Source organism: Mustela lutreola, chromosome 3 (genome assembly GCF_030435805.1).
Source record: "Mustela lutreola isolate mMusLut2 chromosome 3, mMusLut2.pri, whole genome shotgun sequence".
Classification (NCBI taxonomy): Eukaryota; Metazoa; Chordata; class Mammalia; order Carnivora; family Mustelidae; genus Mustela; species Mustela lutreola.
In genome coordinates, this window is record NC_081292.1 from 7,668,870 (window position 1) to 7,687,365 (window position 18,496).

Below are 18,496 nucleotides of genomic sequence, written 5' to 3' on the forward strand. Positions count from 1 at the left end.
TTTAGTCACAGGACCCAAGTAGAGAGTCTGCTCTGAGCCTTCCTGCCATTGGATGGATGTCCAGCAGAACAGCCTGTCTTCCCTGAGCACGTCGCTGACTGCGGACACAGCCCCGGGTCCTGGGTGCACCAGGCCCGCAGGGGCACCGCGTCCCTTTCTTCTGCTTATTATTATTGAGAGTGGCCCCTAAACCTGAGTTGGGGGAGCTGGGCACATTGTGGTGTGCAGCCTCTGGGGGTGAAGGTGGATCTGTCTGGGAGGAGGTCCCCGAGCTGCGGGGGAGTTCATGTGTCTTACTCATTCCTCCGTTTGCTTTTGGAAACCAGTTGCCTTTCAGTCCGCATGCCATGTGTGAACTGGCTAGGACGTTTCCCTGCGTACTGGGCCCAGCTGTCATAGGGTTAGTCCTGGTGAGGCTGTCCGGTGATATGCAGTCGACCACACTCGCCTCTCAGTGACTCAGTTACCGTTTCTGCTCTGCTGAGAGCTGATGAGAAAGCATGTCGTGTTAGTGCCCAGAGAAACAGAACCAGTGTGTGTGTGCTGTGTGTTTGTGTATGCACACATAAACACGTATACGGAGATTTATTTTAGGGAATTGATTCACCAGTTATGGAGGCTGACAAGTCCTGAGAGCCACAGTCTGTAAGTTGGAGACCCAAGAGCTGACAGTGTGGTTGCTCTGAGCCTGAAGGCAGAGAACCAGGAAAGCTGATGTTCCAGTTGGAAAGCCAGTAGGCTCAAAATCCAGGAAGAGCCAGCGTTGTCACTGCTTTGTCACAAAGGCAGGGGGAGAAACAAACAACACAATGTTCCATCTCCAAGGTAAGCAGGTGGGAGGAATTCCCTTCTTCAGGGAGAATCGGCCTTTTTGTTCTGTTCAGGCTTTGACTGGTTGGTTGAGGCCCACCTGCATCGGGAAGTGCAGTCTTTTACACAGTCCGTTAATTTAAATGTTAATTTCATCCAGAAAGGCCCTCACAGAAAGCACCCACAGTAACGTTTGACCGAATATCTGGGCACCCGTGGCCCAGTGACGTTGACACATGAAATTAACCATCACCCATGTCCATGTGTATTTCAGAGGGAAGGCCTCTTTGTCGGTAGAAGGTCATTGTTTACCTGGGTAACTGTTTACTGAGATAACCAGGTGTCACAGAGGTGACTTTGGTTTACAGATTTCAGGGAAATTTGGCAGCTTCTAGAAAGCACATGTATTTCGGTAGATGTGTATTTCTCTCACAGTCAGTATTTCAGTTCAAGGTGCCAGAACGAGCTCCGTCCTGCAGGTTCTTGAGGGTCCATGGTTGAGAAGAGGCTGGCAGCACCACACCGACCCCAAGAGTCCTGAGCACAGCACCCCACTTTAGTCTCTGGGTCAAGAGCGACTAGATGGTTCTTACTCTACCTCCTTCCACTGAGTGTTTTCACTGGTGACTGGTTAGTGGCTCTGTGTTGGCAGGACTGTGCCTCTGTCCACACCAAGCATCTTGCTTACAGCCCAGGAGTCCTGCTTCGGAGCTGGATGTGGGGTGCACCCACTCCTTATTCCTGGTTCTCTGCAACCCTGGAGTAGCCTCTCTTCTGTTTGTTATTTTCCCTTGATGTGCTGGACACGTCCAAGCTGTCAGCCACCGCCCCAGCAGCAGGGAACAGCTGAAGGGAGCCACAGAGACAGTCTCAGACCTGCAGGCTCCCTGCCTCCTTGCCCTACGGCAAGCCCTTGGCCTGGCGTTGCGCTGCCATCATCTTGCTCAGGATCCCCAGTGCTCTAACCGTGTGCTAGCGCTGCTGATTTAAGAAACAAACCAAAGTAGAAATTCCAGATTTGCCCAAAGCTGTCCCCCTTCTCCCAGCTCCTTCCCCATGCCCTTTGGCATCTCTGGGCAGGTCCCCCCGTGGTGGTTGGCACTGGAGGGGGAAGATGACGTGTCCTGTCGGGAGGAGAGGAACATGCGGAGCCTCCAAGGGCTCGGCGCGCAGCACTCCCGTCTGAGAGCCAGTTTCGGAAGCAGTTCTTGCTGGAGGACATGTCGCCAGCCAGCACTAGAATTGCTGTTTGTCATTTGCAGTTCATGATATTTTGCAAGGAAAAGGAAACACAGTCCATAGCTATGGCTGACCATGCACACACTCGCCTGTGTGCAAGGGAGCGCAGGTCCAGCCTGTCCTGTTCTGGCCATCTGGTCTCCCTGATGCCCTCTCAGATGTCTGCGTGCACCAGGTCATCTGGTGGGAGAAGCCGCTCTGCAGAAGGCGCTTCTCCAGAGCAGCCTCTGGGAGGGAGAAGCCTCACGGCCTGTGTTTCTGCTGGTAGGGGAGCCCAGAACTGGCCTCCTCCTCTGGGATGTTGAGCCTTTCATAATACTTGTGTCAAAATTCGGGGGAGGGGGGCGTCTAGAATGTGACTGATGTGAGGCTTCAGTATCTGTTCCCAGCGTTCTTTTCAAACAGTCACTACATTCTGTCCGTTTGATTGTTGAAGTGCACAGCCAGAGACCTGACTGTAGAATCGCATTGGCGCCAAGGCTCTCGGAGTCCTCAAAAGGTCACAGAAGGGACCAGCGGTCTGCATTGTCCTTGTCACAGAGCAGGACTAAGCTGAGACCTCTCCCCTTTTCTTCCCCCACACAAGGGATGAGGAGATGCCCTTCTGTTTTGTTGTCCATTTAAGTCAAATAATTGGTGAGTTAATGCATTTTTCTTGTTCCTGCGGGAGACACCTTCTGACCCCGATGGTGAGCAGACCTTCCCCTGAATTCAGCGCCGCCCACGTGGTAGAAATCACAGAGCTTCTCCCATCTTCTCTCTGTCCTCCTCTCCTTTGTCTTCAGGTCGTTTGCCGCAGCGCACGAGACGTTATAATAGGGGGTTTCCTTCTGCGTCACAGTGAAACCCTGCCGTCTCCAGTTGTCTTGTTGTCTTGTTGCTTCTCCTTTTCCCGTCACGGTGGTTTTGCCATCGTTGTTGTTCATGTGAGGCATCTTCCCAGAAGATCAGGAATAGGCGTCTATGATGTTAAAAGAAGGGCTGGTAAGCGTAGCTGTTTGTGTATTGTGTCACTCCTCACTGTGTGACGGGAACGCCGGCTCTGTGCAGTGCGTACTGGTTCTGTAGGGGAATTATAGTCATGAGGGATTCAGATGCCTTTGGAAGGCCTGAGTGAGGCAGTCCTAGGTCTTTCGTCGGCAATCCCATCTGTGGCATGTTGCAGGGGCCGAGGGCATATGCCCCATGGATGGTCTAACACCAGACGGTGTTAAAACACACTGATAGATGCCGCCAATCCAGACGGACAGGTTTTCTCTTTTATACCCAGTCCTTTTGAGCTTTATGGAATTATTTTATTTATTTATTTATTTATTTATTTATTTTAAAGTTTTATTCTTTTTTTTTTTTTTAATATTTTATTTATTTGCCAGAGATAGAGGGAGAGTACACACAAGCAGGCAGAGAGGCAGGCAGAGGCAGCAAGAGAAGCAGGCTCCCTGTCGAGCAAGGAGCCTGATGCGGGACTCGATCCCAGGACCTTCGGATCATGACCTGAGCCGAAGGCAGCCGCCTAACCAACTGAGCCACCCGGGCGTCCCGAGCTTCATGGAATTATGAAGTGGCACGGAATGCTTGCTTTGTTTTTTTCCTGTTACCATCTTGCTTACTGTAACAGAACCGATTGTTAACACGTTTTGGTTAGTGAGGTTTGCCTCTTGCCTACAGAACTGGGCGGTCCAATTTATTTCATCCTGGCACCCTGCCAGCTTTGATTACCTCACGCTCCTAATCACGCACCCAGGTAGCCTCCTCTCCAGTACTCTTGGAGCTCGCATGCCTTACAGAATGTCATTCTGCTGCTGCTGAACGGCGACCTTTGCTGTGTAGATCCAGGGACGAATAGATCATTCGGGGTCCTGGCAGTGGGTTACTCTCCCTTGTCACTTAATGCTAACTCTTGTCCTTTGTAAGCCTTCCTTAGTACTCCCGTAGCCATTTGAGTCTTTCTTTCTTTCTTTTTATTTTAAATAAAACTTCCAGAGACGTCAGTGCATCCTCATTCCTGTCTCTCTTATTACTTGCTGAGCTTCTTTATCCCCTTGTAGTGATGGAAAATTCCACTTCTTTGTGAAATTTTAAAGGAAAAATAAGTGCCATGATCTTCCTCTGGCCATGTGGGAAATTGTCTGAAAAAATAGTGGATAAAGGTTTCCCAGTTTCATTCTGGCCCTCTTGTTATATAGAGCATCTTCAGCCAGCCTGGAGGGGTCAGTCCATTGAACTTTTCTTCTCTGTTCTCCTCCTTTCCCTAAGCTCTGATTTTCCTGCCGCTGGGCCCCAGGAAGCTGTAGCTTTGTTGGTGCTGTTTGCAGAATCCGACTTTGTTTGAGTTTCCATACCGTTGAGTTGATTGCCTTTGGCCGGTGCCTAGTTCCCGATCACAGCCTGGGCTGGGGCAGGTGGATTTTACGACTCCTCCCGTCTCTGCCGCTTGCCCTGGCCCGCTGAGATCACTCACTCTGCCTCTGGTGTGTGGCAAAGGCAGGGCTGCAAGAACCCTGATACGGGGAGCCAGGGCTGGGGACCCCCTCCGCTGGAAATGTGGCCCTGGCCTTCCTGGAGTGTGTCCTGGGGTAGTGCTGCCGCCAGTTGGGTCCGCTTATCATTCCCACTGAAGCAGTGGCCTCCATACTGCTCAGAGGGGTTCCCCCAAACAAGCACTTGGGACCTCAGAGCCCTCCCTCCCCAGCTCTCTCAGCGCCCCCATCCTGTGAGTGCACGCTCTCCACTCCAGGGCTCAGGCCGAAACCCGGGCGTCTGCGTTACCCCAACACGTGATTGTCAGCATGTCCTCCCCTTGTCGTGGGATCTCCCCCCACAACACATCTCACAGATCCCCATGTCCCAAGGCTGCCACCTCTATTTAAGCAGCAGCTGCTCCAGACTTGGTCCCTGGGCCAGTGGCCTTAGCTTCAGGGAGATTGTTAGAAACACAGAGGGTCTGGCTCCAACCCACACCCCCATGTCAGACTGCACATTACCCTGGCCCTGGTCACCCTTGATTCATGTGCAAGACAGAGCCTGAGAAGCTCCCCCCACCCTGGTTTAGGGACCTTCTCTTCACCGGTCTCCTTTCCTCCACCCCTGCTGCTGTTTCCACGTAGCACACAGAGTAAGCTCCTCCAAAGGTAAGCGAGATTCCAGCATCTCTCACTTCAAACCACCAGTAACTTGGAAAGTCTCCAGTAGACTGGGAATAGGACTTCCCCGTGGCCTCCCATAGCAGTCTGGCCCTCCTGCCTCCCTCCACCCCCTTGCTTCGTAGGCACCTGCCCACTGGACTGCCTGCTGGCCCTCTGTTCCCTTCGTCCCTCTGCCCAGAATGCCCATCACCTGCCTCTGCGAGGCTCACTTCTGTTGCTTGATGTCCGCTTCAGGACCATACGCCCCACCCTCTCCGATCTCTCAAGTCCACGTCGGTATTCTCCGGAGCCTGGAGATGGGATGAGCCCTGCTCCTCTGGTTGTGCTGTCAGCTGACTGCTAGATAGGAGGAGTGGCCAGGTGGGCCTGGTCTAGTCCACTGAGCCCTTGAAAGCAGAGAACCTCCTCACCTGGTGGCAAACTTCCCTGACATTAGAAGCAGAAGCATTTGTATCTTTGTGTTTTGAGCCACTCCCTGTGTGGTCCTTGATTAGGCGGTGATAGGAAAGGAGCCCCGTGGAATGCAGAGGAGGAGTGAAGGGCGGCTCACGTGCGGCAGGCCAGCCGTGCAGCACAGTGGGGGACTCTGCTCAGAGCTCAGGTCCACTCTCACCGAGCCTCCCCGCCTGTGACACAGAAGGCAAAGCCATGAATACAGGCCCATGAGGTTGTCGTCTATAACAGGCCCCAAGAACGGTAATGAGTGGGGCACCCCCCCACACACACACACATCCCAGTTTCTCTTCTGCTGGAGGACAGGAGAGCGCTGGCCCCCACCCAGGTGCAGCCCCTGGATCCTACCCCCTTCCTCATTTTTTAACTGGGGAGGAAGGTGGACAGTCGGACCACTAATTCAGGGGACGGGCCCTGACAAGCCCCCAGTGTGAGTCCTACTTTCCCGTGGCGGCCACTTCTCTCAGATTCCTCACCTCCCGCCAGCTACAGATGGCAGGAGTGAGGAGCGAGCCCGGGGCTGCTCCTGGGGGAAGCAGGAAGGCCATCGGTACCTCCAGGCTTCCCCTCTGACCGGAGTAGGTAGGACCTAGGGGCCGCACCTGGGTGGGAGAGCTCTCCTGTCCTCCAGCAGTGGAGAAGCAGGAGGTGTGTTGGGGGGGGGGGGTGCCCCACTCATTACTGTTCTTGGGGCCTTTGTCACAGACCACAGCGTCACAGGCCCGTATGCACACCTTTGCCTTCCGCAATGGGGGGCTCGTGGAGAGTGGGATTGGCTCTTCGTCCCCGTGGGATCTCCAGCACTTGGCTCAGGGCCTGGCGTGTTCGGAGGCTTCCTGAGTGCTGAGAATCATGAACAGAGGATCCGATGTTGGGTGTCCAAGCTGGGTGGGCCCAGGGTGGCTTCCCCATGCCTTGTCCTGAGCAACCTCTTGGGCGGCAGCCGCTGTGGTGCTGGGCTTCGGGAAGTGCAGGCCTCTGAGACGGAGGCCCCGCATGCAGGGCGTCTGCTGGGCAGACCACCTCATAAGCGTCGCCCTGGCCATGTCACACGGGTGGAGGAGGAGCCCGTGCGTGGCAAAGCTGGGAAGGTGACACATGGCTAAAAGGGAGCCAGCCTGCCCCTTACTGGTATGTGACCCTGGACAACACACTTTCCTGCTTTGAACTTCTGTTTTCTTCTCTGTAAAATGGGAAATACTAGCACCTGCTCCATGGGGCTAACGTGCAGATCACATGTGATCACCCGCGTGGACTCTGAGGGCGTCTTCAGTACATCCTTGCTCGCGTCCTGGGAGTGCCGTAGCTCCTTATCCCCTTCCTGTGCATGTCGAATTCAGTCATACTTGTTCCTGCTTCTGGAAGTTTCTGTCCAAACAAATACTAATATGACTCTCGAGGCCTTGTGCTTGGCGTTAGGAGTCCCAGGGTTTCATAGGAGCATCCGTTGCTTGGTCCAGACAGGGAAACAGACAGTTGCATCATGTAGACAAACATGGTTGTGGCTGGAAACAGTCTGACCCCCTTCCCAACCCTGCTGCTGAGCCCTTCTGAGGAGTTCCACCAGAGAGGGCAGAGGGAGTGGGGGGGGCGACTGGCATGGAAGGGCCGAGGACATCCTACAGCCACTTGCCCAAAGTAAAGGGGAGTTAGGGAAGGGGTTCTGCGCCAGAAGGGGCACAGACAGGAGAGCAGGCAGAGGGAGGAGGGCGTTCCAGGGAGAGCCAAGGTTGGCAGACTTTCATAGAGACGAGTATAAATGGCAAAGAAAGGGGCGTGTGGGTATCAACACTGCCTCGTTGCTCTGAGGACGTTGGACCCACAGTTCCTGTTTCTGTTCTTGGATCCCCTCTGCTACTAATGAACATACCCGGGTACATTTGACGAGTGATGGAAACAGTTTAAGACTTGTTGTGGTAAACATTCTTGAAGCAGAACGTGGAAACACTGCACCCCTGGGGGTCTGACCTCCTCCGTGGGGTCCGTGGCTCTGTGGGGTGCCCGGGAGGGGCACGGCAGGCTCTTGCCGGCTCACTACCTTGTCTGCTCAGGCTCACGGAGGCTGCAGGTCCCTATACAAAAGGCCGGGGAAACTGCTAGAGGCCACGGGCTGTGGGGAGTGCATCCGCTGACAGAAGAAGTCATATGGTTCCAGCACAGAGGGGGGCCCGCGGGATGGCAGAACAAGGCAGGGGGCGGAGGCAGTGGGGGTCTTGCATGTCACCTCGTCTTTGCCGAGCCTGTCAGGGCAGGATCGAGGAAGGCCAGGGGTGGTTGCTGGGGGTGGTTGTGAGAGAAACCAAGGAGGGTGGAGGGCTTGTCTTCTGAGTGACAGGCTGAGGGAAGTGTTCTCCAAGTGCCGCAGGGAGGTTTCGGTGAGAAATGTGACCCGGAGAGTTGCCATCTGTGGCTGGGCCCACAGGCCGGGGTGGGGCCTGTGAGGAGAAGCGAGTCTCCCGGTGGGAGGCGCCCGGCAGGGAAGCACAGCGCCCTGGTCAGGGTCTGGCACTAAACAAAAGTCCAATACATGTGCGCTTAAAGGTCAAGAAAGGGAAACATTATGCACAATAAACTTGTCTAAATATCAAAAGATACTCACAGGCGGTGGGAAGCTGCTGCCTTCCTCCTTCCCTGTCACCGGGAGTGTGTCTGCTTCTGTTTGAGTTCAGCTTTACAGTATTTCCTGAATAATTCAGCTCAGATGTGTGTCACGCGCCGGCTGTGAGCTGGGTGCTGTGCGGGCACAGTCTGGAAGGGGACATGCACGGGCATCAGATCCCCGCCCCGGGGGGATGGCACCTTCTGGTCGTCGTGAGCGCCACACGAGACCACCTGTCCTGCCCAGGCACCAGCCCCGTCATCCTTTGCTTCTCCACGTGCTTAGAGACGACATTGTACACCCCATTTTGCCGCAGTTTCCAAGGCAAGGATTCTTTTTGCCTCACTTGATAGTTGAGGCCACACTAAACTGTGCTTATTAGACCCTTGAGAAGTTCGAGAAAGATCGGATGTCTTAGCCATTTTCGCTGCCCTGATATCTATCGTTAGATCCATTCTGCAGGGTGAGCCGGTTTGGCCAACACACAAATATCCTCGTCCAGTGATAGACATGGGGCCAGTAGGGCCGTCTTTCCACGTGCCCCGTCACAGCAAAGAGAGTTGGCCCTTCCCTTCTCTGCAGGTGGGCCCTCAGGACCCTGTGGACAAGGGCGCTATGTGCAGGAGGGCTCCCATGCCCTGGTGCCTTGGAATGGGCCTGCCGCAGGGTGGGCCCCCCAGATCCCGCAGCGCCTCTGGGAGCCAGGACGCCCTTGGGGATGGCAGCGACTGCCTGCAGCGAGCTGTCTTTACAACCTGTTTGGACTTTGGACTGTTTATAGGATCAGTATTTTCAGAAAAGAAAGAACATCTACTGTCTACTTACAACCAAGAGAAAAATAGGGCGGAGGCAAAGCATTACGCCGTCTCCCCAGGAAGGATGAGTCATGGCCTTGCTCCCTGGCTGTGCATTTTGTCCTTTTTGAAAGGCTTTAAATCTTCATTGATGCATGGAATGGTTTCTCCCTGCCCGTGAATATCTTTCGATGTTGCCACAAGTTTCTTGCTCATAATACCCTTCTTTTGGTCCTGGATCTACATACGTATTTCTGGAGTTGGGAATTTACAAGGTTTTCTTATAAACAACATCCATTTGTACCTCTTCTTCCTTCTGTAAATTGGGACAGTGTTTACCACCGTCCCTTTGTCTCTGATGCAGACAACACCACACCTAAGCCCGGGTAAACGTGTTCGCCTGCCAACCCCGTGAGGTGGGTCTGCCAGTCCTGCTTCTGGCAACGCTAGAGGAAGCTCTTGCTGGTTATAATTTCAGCAGTGAGTGAAACCTCAATTACTGGGAAAAATGAGACTTCTTCCTCAGAGCTTAAACACGCACAGAGGAATGTTTCACCTAAAAGAATCGACTGCAGGGCTCTCTGTCATTCTTGTCGTTTGGTTGTATGCGACTTTTTATGTGCAGCGCTCTCTTGTTAGCACACTGCGGAGTCTGAGAATTCCTGCAGCGGAAGGGACCTGGGGAGGGGTCCGCCCTCTGGGCCTTGCATGGTGTTCAGGACCAGGGCCAGCTCCTCCGGGAACCCCACCCGGGCCACAGCCTCCACCTGCCCGTGGACCCCTGAGTGCGGCAGGACCCACACAAGGCAAGGGCCCTGGCCCTGGCTCTGAGCTGAAACGTCCGAAACGTTCCCTTTAGTGCCGTGTGATGTGGCCTAGCGTGCAGTGGCTGCGGTAACACCCTTGGTGACGCTGTGTGTTGGAGACACAGGCTTTTAAGGGGCCTCACCCATGTCCCGGGCTGTGGCTCCTCTCCGGGACTGGCACCCTCTCAGCTCTGCAGTGTTTGGTGGGTTGTTTTTTTTTTTTTAGCAAGGGTGGCACGTGACACGTGTTGTAGACTTTTGCCCTGTACTCATTTTTTCAGTGAGTCATCCAAAAAACAGGGATTCGCTGTTTACTGTCTGCCAGGTATGGCCAAGCTCTTTGTGATGGAGGTCAGCTCTGGGCATGTTGGCTCAGGGCGCACAACTGGTTCTCAAGGGAAAGATGGTCGGGGGTGGGGGGTCTTCACGCAAGTGAAACGGCAGGGGTAGAGGTTCAGGGGCAGGAGAGAACATTGTGTGCTCAGGAACCCGAGATGAGCATGGGCAGTGGGGGAGAGGTGGCGGGGGGGCAGGTGCCAGGGCAGCAAGGTCCTTGTCTCTCCCCCTCGGGAGGAGGGTCACAAGAAGCCACCAAATGCTAGACAGAGGTTGTTAGAGGGTCTTACCTGGTTCCACATTCCAGAATCACCTGTTACTAGCTGTGGGGTCTCATACACTTGGGGAACCGCTTCTCAGAAAGACAGGGCAGCAGTCGTCTCTGCCCTGCCTTCTTCAGAGCACTGTGTGAGAATCAGTGAGGTAAGGACTCTGGAAAGGCTCTGGGAACAGTAAAGGGTCACCTGTTACGATCACTCTGAGAAGGGACAGATGCACAAGGAAGGAAGTCATGTCGTACGGTGCTGGCTGAGAGGTGTAGCAGGAAGCGTCAGGAAGGGCGGAGGAGGAGCATGACACACGTTCAGGGGCCTGTGTACGGTCGTTCCACACCCAAACCCACACTGTAGACACAGGCACACACATCCTGCCCATATACATGTGCACACACATGCATGCAAGATATATGCACACCCACACATGTTTTTGCACTTGTGTACGTATACAGATTCACACACCTGCCTCTAGACACAGGAATGCATACATACGTGCACGGCTGTATATATGTACACACGCCTCACCCTCATGCATGCACATGTGTGCCCACACTCATGTACACACACACACACCCTGCCTATGTACACATGCACACACACACGCACAAATGCATGCATGTACGCATCCACACTCCACACATGCATATGTGGCCTCCTCCAGTTTACCTCCTCCTGGGAGCTCAGCTGTTGTTCTGGATCTTTCGCGTCTCCCACGCCTGGCCTCCGGCAGCCCTGCCCGTCATGGTGCTCATCACATCCTGTGATTCGACGCTCTGGACGTGGCTCTGCCATTCTGATGGCATCTGTGTCTCATCTGCCGCTTGCAGCGCCGTGGGCCCGGGATGCTGCAGGCTCTCGGCAGGTCCTGAGAACCATCACGGTGCCAGCAGGAGGAGAGCGGGTGGGCTTTTCTGCTCATCACCTGGCCTGCAGCCCTGGGTGTCCTCCCTCTCGAGGGTGTTAGCGACATCTGAGAAAGGGCTGTGCCCCCAGACTCGGTCTAATAAATAAGAACATGGTCTGGCATATCTGAAGATGGCTAGGAGGTGTGAGGGCTGCGATCTTTCCTGCAGTGGCAGAGGTGACAGGGGGGTTTCTTCCCCCTAAAAATGCAAAGGACCCTGCCCTAGAGACCCCCAGACCAAGTCCCCCACTGAAGGTGTGCATGGCCTTCCCCACACCCGTGCAGGGCAGCAGGCTTGCAGGACAGCGCTGGCCTTTGGGCAGCATCCTTGTGGAGCTGCTTTGGTGCTATTTTCATTCCAAAGGGTCCTCAAGTGAACAGACGTAAAGCAAGGCCATCTGATAGGTGTCTTTTTGTTTCTTTTCATTTTAGGGCCTCTCTTAGTTTTACATCTTTCTTTTGCTCCCCGTCTTTTATTTCTGAGCTGGGAGCCAAGTTTAAATAATGCGCTAGGTTCAATGGGGCCCAACAGTTGCCTGGGAATTCTGGTGCCCGCCAGCGCTGACAATGCAGGGGTCTTTTGAGGTGGTCGGGCTTCTGAGGAGCTTCTGTGGCCCGGAGCCCCTCTGACTGGCACGAGCTTGGGACACCAGGAGGTTGTCTGGGTGGGAGGCGTGATGCGCTCTTTGTGGTCTGGTGTGAGGCCACTTGGTGCAGGGCAGAGAGTTTTCAGACCAAAAGTCAGAAGACCCGGTTTCTGGTTCCAGCTATGTGTCCTGGGCAGCTTGTTTCCTCTCTGAGCCTGGTTCCTCTCCTGTGAAGTAAGGAGATGGGCCGCGGGGACTTTGGGACCCAAAAGGGGTCCTTCCGTGGACAGTTTGCCTCTTGCCAGCCCCCCTGTGCTTGGGGTGGTCTCCTGTCTGACAGAAACAAGGGCCAGCTGTGGCCTGGCCTGGAGGCGGGGGCAGTACCAGGCTCTTCTGTCTATCGTGGCTTCCAGGTTCCGCCCACGGAATGCTGTGGAGGTACCACGAGTGTCCCCCGTGGGCCTACCAGTACTGTGGCACTGGGCTGGGACTGAGGAGCCTGTCTTTGCTTTCCAGAAGCTGCGGGTGTATCGAGGAAATCTGTGCAGGGCAGACTGGGAATCAGCACCATGTGAGCTCCGCTGGGGCGCCGCACACATGTGTGGGCACAGGGAACCCCTCTTCCTTAACGAGGGCCCCCCCAGCGAGGGGCCCTTCTGGGGAATTTCTTGAATGTTGAGGAAGAGGTTTGCCTGCTTAGGTTCGTTTTTGCAAAGAGAAGTGAAGAGGGTACTGGAGAGGAAGGGGAGCACGTAGGGCAGGCAGGGGAAGAGGGAGGAAACAAGACAGCGAGACACCGGCCATGTCTCACGTTCCCAGTCTCCATCAGTGTTTGCCCATCAGCGGACAGGGAGGGGGCTGGCAGCCAGAAGGGGGACCGGGCGTCAGCAGACGAATGCTCCTTAGCGAGAATGGAGCCCAGCAGAGTGCCTGGGCCTGACAGCCATCTGGTCTCGATTCTAGAAGAACACTTGAGGTGGGCAGAGCTGCAGAACTCAGAGCCTGATTTAGTGAATAATTCGTACAGTCCCCTGGGTTAAGGCTTTCTATCAAGCTATCTATGCTGTTCATAATTTCGCTGGAAGATACGTTAGATACAGCGTTAGAGGAAAGTGGATCACCCATCTCAGGGGATAATGACATCGTGAAGCCGTAGTATTTCTACTGTGGGGAACAGTTTTAAGCTTGAGCTAATAGTTTAAGCAACCAGAGAGATCACTTTGAATGGAGGAAATGGTTGAGTGCTCTGCAGGCAGCTGTAAAGGGACTGGATTGCGTGAAGTAATGATTTAGCCCAGTCGGTCGGTGATCTGCGACGTGTAATCACATCCGTCGCTGTCACACCACACCAGCCGAGTCGGGTCTCTAGATGAGCGGTCACCCAGTCCCGCTCTTGCTACTTTCCAGCTGTGTGACCCTGGATGAGTCACTGGCCCACTGGCGGTTTTACTCAGAAATGCCCAGCACGAGATGCTGTGCGAACACGGCCAGCACACGTTCAGTGAAGGGCGAGGGGCTGCGGGCAGGGGGATGCTGGGCTCCACGGATGGGGAAGGTCCATGGTTTGCAGGAACATGAGCCATGGTATGTGTGAGGGTGGGGAGGGGCTCCCCCTGCAGAGCCTCACAGACCCCATCTGTGGAGCGAGCTTAGCCCCCCACCCCAGTCAGTCTTCCTCTTGCAACATTCTCTCCCCCGTGGCAGCTGGAGGGCCGGCAGGGCCACTCGCCCATGAAAGCTCATGAAAATGTAAGCACTGCCCCATGGCCGGTGACGGCCAGGCTTTGGGGACCCTGTTAGCTGTTGTTAGTTCTGTTTGGGGGACTCAGTAAGGTGACCTGGCACGCCTGTGCCTGCCGAGGAGGGTACTCAGTGCGGGACGTCTGTGGAAGGCACGTGCACCCTCGTCTCCATCACTCTTTCTGCTGAATTAAGCCCTAAGGTATACTGTGCTCTTATAATTAGCAGTGGACGGATTGAATGGTGATTCATTGCACAAAAGCCTGGAGCTGAAAATTGGGGAGGGGCGAGGAGAAAGGATTATCTTTTCATAGACTTCATACTTAGAAAGGGTGATATGGACAGATAAACATAAATATTTAAAGGGGCAGTGAGGGAAGTGTAACACTCAGTGAGTTTTAGCCTTTCACGTTAGGTGAGTTTCCATCGGCAGGTGCTGTGGAGCCAGTGACGCAGGCCCTCCTTTGAAAACTGTCCGTGTTTTCCTTTGTAAATGAAATCTCAGCCCGTCACCTGGTGACAGGGGCTCTTCAGGACCTCGCCTGCCACTCCTTCCCAGCACTCCCTCTGTCCTGTGACTTTGGCACATTGGATAAATGTCCCCAGGCCCCCCCCCCCTCGTTCCCCAGGAGCAGACGGCTCTGTGGTCCGTAGCTCGATGTCTTTGGCTCAGCCAGGAGCAGAGTGTCGACGCAGAGGGGTCCAGAGAGGAGCCTGGAATCTGCGAGAGGGCTCAGAGCCCAGGGGAGGGTTATGGAAGCTGGGGAGGGGTCTCAGTGATGAAAGCTGAAGCTGGCCCAGCAGTGGGAGATGGTGGAGAGCCTTCTGGAAGGGGGGAAGACAGCACTTTGTCCAGCAGGCGTGGTGCTTGGGAGGTGGCCGGCAACCTTGGCAGGACCGGGGACACATGCCTGCTCTTTGCTCACTGTCTGCTCTCTGCCTGCAAAGCCTTTTCCCACCATGTGCAGACACCACCAGCCTCCATGAAGCAGCAGCCCCTGGGCTCTGATGAACCAGAGGAAGCACGTGATCTCCCCTTATTTCAAGCCCAGTGGCCTCATCTTGGTTTCTGCCTGTCTTCCTCCCCATATCTGTGGGCAGTAAGCCTCCCGGTCACCTCGAAATCCCACGCTCCTGTCCCCACTGGGTGGTATCTGAGAACTCGGCTGTCCTGGAAACAGGAGGCCGCAGCCCCTGCTCACAGAAGGCCAGCGCAGGGTCCCCTCGTTTGTAGACGGCTCTCGGCCCTTGTCAGTATGGGGCCCACGTGGTGTTAGCGTTGTTCAGAGGGATGGGAATTTTAGCCAGTGGGAATTTCTGTTGTGACTGCTTCCTTATCTCAAGCTTCAGCTCTGATAGCAGTCACAGCCCTCTGATCATGGTGCACGCCCTGGAGCATCTGTGTCTCAGAGCTCAGGTTGTCTGTTTATGCCAAGTGCAGCAGGCTGGCTTTGCACGTGGGGGGTCCTGGGACCTCAGCACAAATTGCCCATGGGGCAACTGGGTGGTTCAGTGGGTTAAAGCCTCTGCCTTAGGCTCAGGTCATGATATCAGGGTCCTGGGATCGAGTCCCACATTGGGCTCTCTGCTCAGCGGGGAAGCCTACTTCCTCCTCTCTCTCTCTCTGCCTGCCTCTCTGCCTGCTTGTGATCTCTTTCTGTCAAATAAATAGATAAAATCTTAAACAAAACAAAACAAAAAACAGATTGCCCTGGCCCCGCACCTTTTCCTTCGTGCAGAAGTTCCTGATACTTAAGAGGAGAAATCTATTCGTTGTGTGTCCTTCCAACCCTTCCCCAGCCTTCTGGCAGGCACCCTCTTTCAGTGTGAAATAAATCAACATTTACTTCCAAAGCCTTGGTTCACAGTACATTTTCCCATTTAAATGAAATGGAAACAAACACTAAGGGAAGAAAGAAAAAAGGTCCTGACTCACTCTGGAGAAACAAAATCAGGCTAAATGTGTTCATAGTTTCCACTTAGGATAGTTCTCTGGTTTCTGGTGAATTCTTTCAGTCCAAATCAGAAGTGCCTTCCAATCCATAGCTGTGTGTGATACCCGCTCCAGAGGTGCCTTTCCATTCTTCTCTCAGTTAAAGATAACCCCCCTGTTGACACAGCCTGCCCTAAATGGTATAGCACAGGGCTAGAGGGAGGCCCTGGGAGCATCACCCACCCCCTCCCAAGAAGCATGGAGTCATGGGTGTTTCAGACTGAGCTGACTGACCTGGGGGTTGGGGTGCATCCTGTGCCAGACACCAGCTGGGAGGGAAGCCGGAGCGGAGGGAAGCCGGAGCGTCAGCAGGGGGCGCTCACGGAGGCCACCTGAGCACACCCACCTTTGCTGGCTGTCCTAGGAGCCCTTGGTCCTTCTGCCCGTCTCCTGGAACCCATCCCCACTTCTCCTCCGGAGGCCTTCCCTGGTTCCCCAGCCCTGGATGGGAACATCTCAGCTCTGCTCCTGGCTCTTTCCCACCAGGCCACTCCCGCAGTGCCCGTCACAGCCGCCAGTACCTGGCAGATCGTCACTCAGCACTTTCTGAGTGCTTGTGTGTGCGGCCAGCCTGGCTCCGGGAAGGAGCGGTGCCAGGATACTGCGGGCCCCGTCTGCACGGAGCTTAGTCTGCTGGGACCTTTTATGATGACAGAGGCTTGGCAGCATGGCCAGACTAACGAGGAGCTGACGTGCAGCGCACCTTTCAGCTGCGCTGTTCACGAAAGTACCGTTAAATGAGTGCTGCGGGCACTGGAGAGGCGGCGGTGTTCTCAAGCACCCACTCTGCATGTAGAATCTCCTTCACCTTCCCAGCCATCCTCCGGAGTGCGCAGTCGTCCCTGTTTTACAGATGGGAGGGAGCAGCGTGCGTGGCTGGCCGCCCCGCGGACAGTGGTGAGCTGCAGTCCGAGCCGTGCTCCGTGCAGGACGGGGCATGTGTTCCACCCACCTTGCCGTTCGGCCCCTCCCTGACCTCCCTGCACACACCTGAGGGCTCTTCCTCCCCTCCCTAAGCCATCGCAGACCCACTTCTGGGCTCCTGCTCTAACCCTTACATTATTTTTACAGCTCCGGGCTCTCAGGTCTTCCCGAGTCTTCCCCATGTTCTCTCGATTATTTTTCTTCTGAAGATCAAAGACGGTTATTTAAAATAGGCCAGAGCCCACAGGGTCGGGGTGCGGGGCCTCAGCACTAGCTGGAATTGGCTTTGTCTGGAATCTGCCTGCTTGGAGCTGCAGAGCAAGGCCTGGCTGTAGAATTCAGGTCCCCTCCACTGACAGATGCCCCCCCAGCCCCACGGCAGGTCCCCCCAGCGGGCCACTCCCGCCATGGCTAAGGCACGGGTGTTGATGGACAGCAGCCGGGGGAAGTCATTCTTGCGGGGAAATCTACTCTTTGTTAATGTGAGACTCATCTTCAGGCAGGCAGTTGAGCTCCCACAGTGTGTGGAAGGACAGAAAACCCAGGATAAACCTAGGCCCTTCCTCACTGCCAAACGGACCAGCTATGAGTTTCCAGGAGCCACCCAGCTAACCTTCCACACGGTTACAGTAAATCACCCGCACGCTACCTACCAACCCTCATACCTTTGGCAGCCCTGGCAAACCTTGGAGGCAGCTTGGCGTCAAGAGAAGAGCTTGGGCTTTGGGTTTCGACTTGGGCTTTGCCACTGAGCTTCGCTGTCTCCATCCGTAAACCAGCGGGGAGAGCGGACATAGAGCATTGGCGTGCAGTAGGGACAAGCTCCTGGAACGTACTAGATACTCCATAAGCGGTACTTGTGATTCTCATGTTGTGGCCAGACCCAGAAGCAGGACTTGTGTGACCTTTCTCTTGCCCTCACGCAGGTGACAGACGAGGAGCCCAGCTCCAACCACACGGTCATGATCCAGGAGACCCTCCAGCAGGCCTCTGTGGAGCTGGCTGAGCAGCACCACCTGGTGGTTTCCTCTGACGACGTGGAGGGCATCGAGACGGTGACTGTCTACACTCAGGGCGGGGAGGCCTCGGAGTTCATCGTCTACGTGCAGGAAGCCATGCAGCCCATGGAGGAGCAGGCCTTGGGGCCGCAGGCCCAGGAGCTCTAGAGGACATGCAGCGTCAGATGGGCACCACGGATGGGCGCTCCCCGTGGCTCCTCTGCCGTACCTGCCCAGTCCACATGGGTGTCTTGTCCTACCTTGGGTGGGCAAGGCGATTGGCATCACCAGCAACACAGGGCCCCCATGTCCAGCACAAATGCATACCCCCCCCCATTCTGTATCCTCTGCTTCTGGAAAGACTTTTGCAACCACCTTCCACATGGCCCACACCGCATTGCCCCTTTGCTCGGAGATTCGTGCGGGGACCCAGTCCCCATCAGCATCTGTCCCAAGTCATACCCAACTACTGACCCTGTCCAGGTGCCGAACCTTCCTCTGGGACTGCTCTGCAGCCTGATGAAAGGGAGCCAGCCAGCACAGAGAAAGTGACCTTACGGTTTTAAATCACCTCCTGGGGGAAGAAGGGGAGGGGGTCCTGGCTTTATCTACAAGATTCTCCCCTCCCCACCCCCGAATCAAGGGCACTTGTTACCGGGTGCGGTAACCGCAATTGATGACCCTCCCACTCCCGTGACAGGTGGGGGCTTAGCTTATGTCTTAGAGTTCTTTTGCTTAAAAAAAAATGCACTTTGTACTATTCCCCTCCCATTCTATGAGATGTGGTGGGTAGAATAAAACCGTTCTCTGCCTGAGTTCTCCGGTTCCTCTGTTAGCTTGGATGGTTTGCGCCTCCCCGTCTGAGTCAAGATCTTGGGCTTAGGTCCCACCC

The 18,496-nt window shown here is 55.0% G+C and overlaps 1 protein-coding gene across 1 annotated transcript in view; it reads left to right on the plus strand.

The window, feature by feature from the left end:
- Positions 1 to 18,419, plus strand: part of ZFAT (zinc finger and AT-hook domain containing) — a 184,590-nt gene extending 166,171 nt beyond the window's left edge. Inside the window, exon 16 of the mRNA XM_059165561.1 lies at positions 17,533 to 18,419. Within this exon, the coding sequence (XP_059021544.1) occupies positions 17,533 to 17,772 (240 nt within the window). The 3' untranslated portion in view covers positions 17,773 to 18,419. The remainder of the gene's footprint in view (positions 1 to 17,532) is intronic.
- The last annotated feature ends 77 nt before the right edge of the window (positions 18,420 to 18,496 follow it).